The 1,967-nt window shown below is 53.6% G+C and overlaps 1 protein-coding gene across 1 annotated transcript; it reads right to left on the bottom strand.

The window, feature by feature from the left end:
* Positions 1–609: 609 nt before the first annotated feature.
* Positions 610–1,756, bottom strand: LOC145790357 (protein MAINTENANCE OF MERISTEMS-like). Its single transcript, XM_082868095.1, has 3 exons — positions 1,104–1,756; positions 820–981; positions 610–726 (listed from the first exon to the last, which is right to left on the bottom strand). The coding sequence occupies exons 1-3, from the start codon at positions 1,608–1,610 to the stop codon at positions 709–711; spliced, it is 687 nt and encodes a 228-aa protein (XP_082724221.1). The 5' UTR covers positions 1,611–1,756; the 3' UTR covers positions 610–708.
* Positions 1,757–1,967: the final 211 nt, after the last annotated feature.

The following is a 1,967-nucleotide window of genomic DNA, read 5'->3' on the forward strand; positions in this document are numbered from 1 at the left end:
CTCAAGAGAGGCTACCATCTCGAGCACCTGATCCATATACTCAACAGGGGGCTGCAGATGCAAAGGCAAGGGTATTAGTAAATGAATGAACATCCAAGTATCTGAGTAATGAATCAAAGCTGTAAAACATACCGGTGGCGAGTCGCGGTCTTTGACATATCGATGACCGGGCATCGGAGGCTCTATCGGGATCGGAATCGGAGAGGTAGTCCCATACTGCCACCCCATCAGCTCAGTCGGCATGTCTGGCCACCCAGGATGAGGAAAAGTCGGAGGAATCGGGGGAACCGATCCACCCCCACCTCTAGATGTACCAGCCCTGCTGGTGGAAGGGGCGTCTGCAGCCTGAGCCCGGGCCTGGCTCGAAGATGGCATACCAGTAGGCCTCATCATCGGAGTGCGAACTCCCGTCAATGGGGGCATCAGGTATGTATGATGGTAAGTAGCGTAATCCCCCTCCTCAAGATGTAGCAAAGCATCAGTACCCAACATAGCATTAATGACATCCCGGGAAATGAGTACATCAGCAATCCGCATGTCGACTGGGGGTGCTGAGGGAGGGTCCCGAGAAGTGTACCCCCAGACCTGACGCAAGAAACGCTCCCCCAAAAAGAAGGCCCTACCAACCGGCCCTTCGAACAGGAGCCTATACCGGAAGGCACCCCACCCTCCGGCAAACTGGAATCGGAGACGCTCACCTAAGGGCGCCTACGGCTGCCATGTAATCTGCAGATAACAGGTGCATAAACCAAGCAGAAATCGAAGATGTACAGGACAAAACAAAGATGAAAACAGAAAGAACTAAGAGTTCTGAAGTACCTCCGATGAGCGCACCGTGTCGAAATACTGTCGCAGGTAAAGGAGAGACTCCCGAGGTCTTGGCCGGTGCTGGCCTTCAAACACAAGTGAGTACGGGGTCATGAGAGGTCCCGCTACCATCAACTCCGGGGCCAATGTCGGGAAATATACATAGACCCACAACTGTAGAAAACAAAGCAGAATGTGAAATGCTGAGGGCAAAATGCACGGTACAGAGTATAAAGTGCACCGTGTGTGCGATGTGCAGGTAATGAGGAGCAGAAATGTAAAAGGGCAGAAAGTACCTCCCAGGCTCTCCAATAGCCGCCAAGTAAGTCCCCCCGTCCGCGTGAGGTCGCACTCATGTAGCAATAAAGGGTGGCCAAGCCGGCACCACCGCAGTCATACCGCCTGACCTGTGACAGGTCCACCAAGGCACTCAGCAGATAAAGCCCAACAGTGTTCCCTCTATCAGCAAACAGAGTGGTCCCGAAGAGGAACATCAAAAAGCGGCGGGCACACTGTGCTGCCTCCTCAGGAGTCCTGGGCTCCATCTCCACCCGTCGAAAATGGGAAGAGAACCAGGTATATCGGACTCTCCCCGAAGCTCTGTCAACAGGCGGGTGAGCCCCCAGCAGATATATCCAAGCGGCCTCCCACTCGCCCATGTCCTCATCATATGGGATCGCCCAGCCTCCCACATCAAGGCCGGTCAATACAGCGAAGTCAAAAGGGGTCATAGTCATGTCCCCAGTGGCAGAGAAATGGAAGGAGTTGGTGGTGTCCCACCATCTCTCCACCAGGGCGACCATCAGCGTCCTCCTGGCAGGACAACGAGATAGCCCAGCACAGAAGGGCCCAAACCCCGTCAAGTCGACCAAATCCCGAACGACCTCCGGGAGCTCAGCATACCAGTCTCTCGCCGCGGTAGAGCCATACCCCCGCACGGTGCGAGAAGTCACCTGTATTCAGAATGAACACATGTTTCAGCATAAAATGAATAAAGCTGCGTGCGAATAAAATGAATAGGCTGCGTGCAAAGCAAAATCAGTGTGTTGGGCTGCGTGTTCAACCCTCAACTGATGTGTGCTGTGTGTTCACAATCAATTAGTGTGTGCTGCGTGTTCACCTTCAATCTGGGCTGTGTGTTCAGAAAATCAATTTGGGCT

Source organism: Camellia sinensis, chromosome 5 (genome assembly GCF_055761805.1).
Source record: "Camellia sinensis isolate YWXY chromosome 5, ASM5576180v1, whole genome shotgun sequence".
NCBI lineage: Eukaryota > Viridiplantae > Streptophyta > Magnoliopsida > Ericales > Theaceae > Camellia > Camellia sinensis.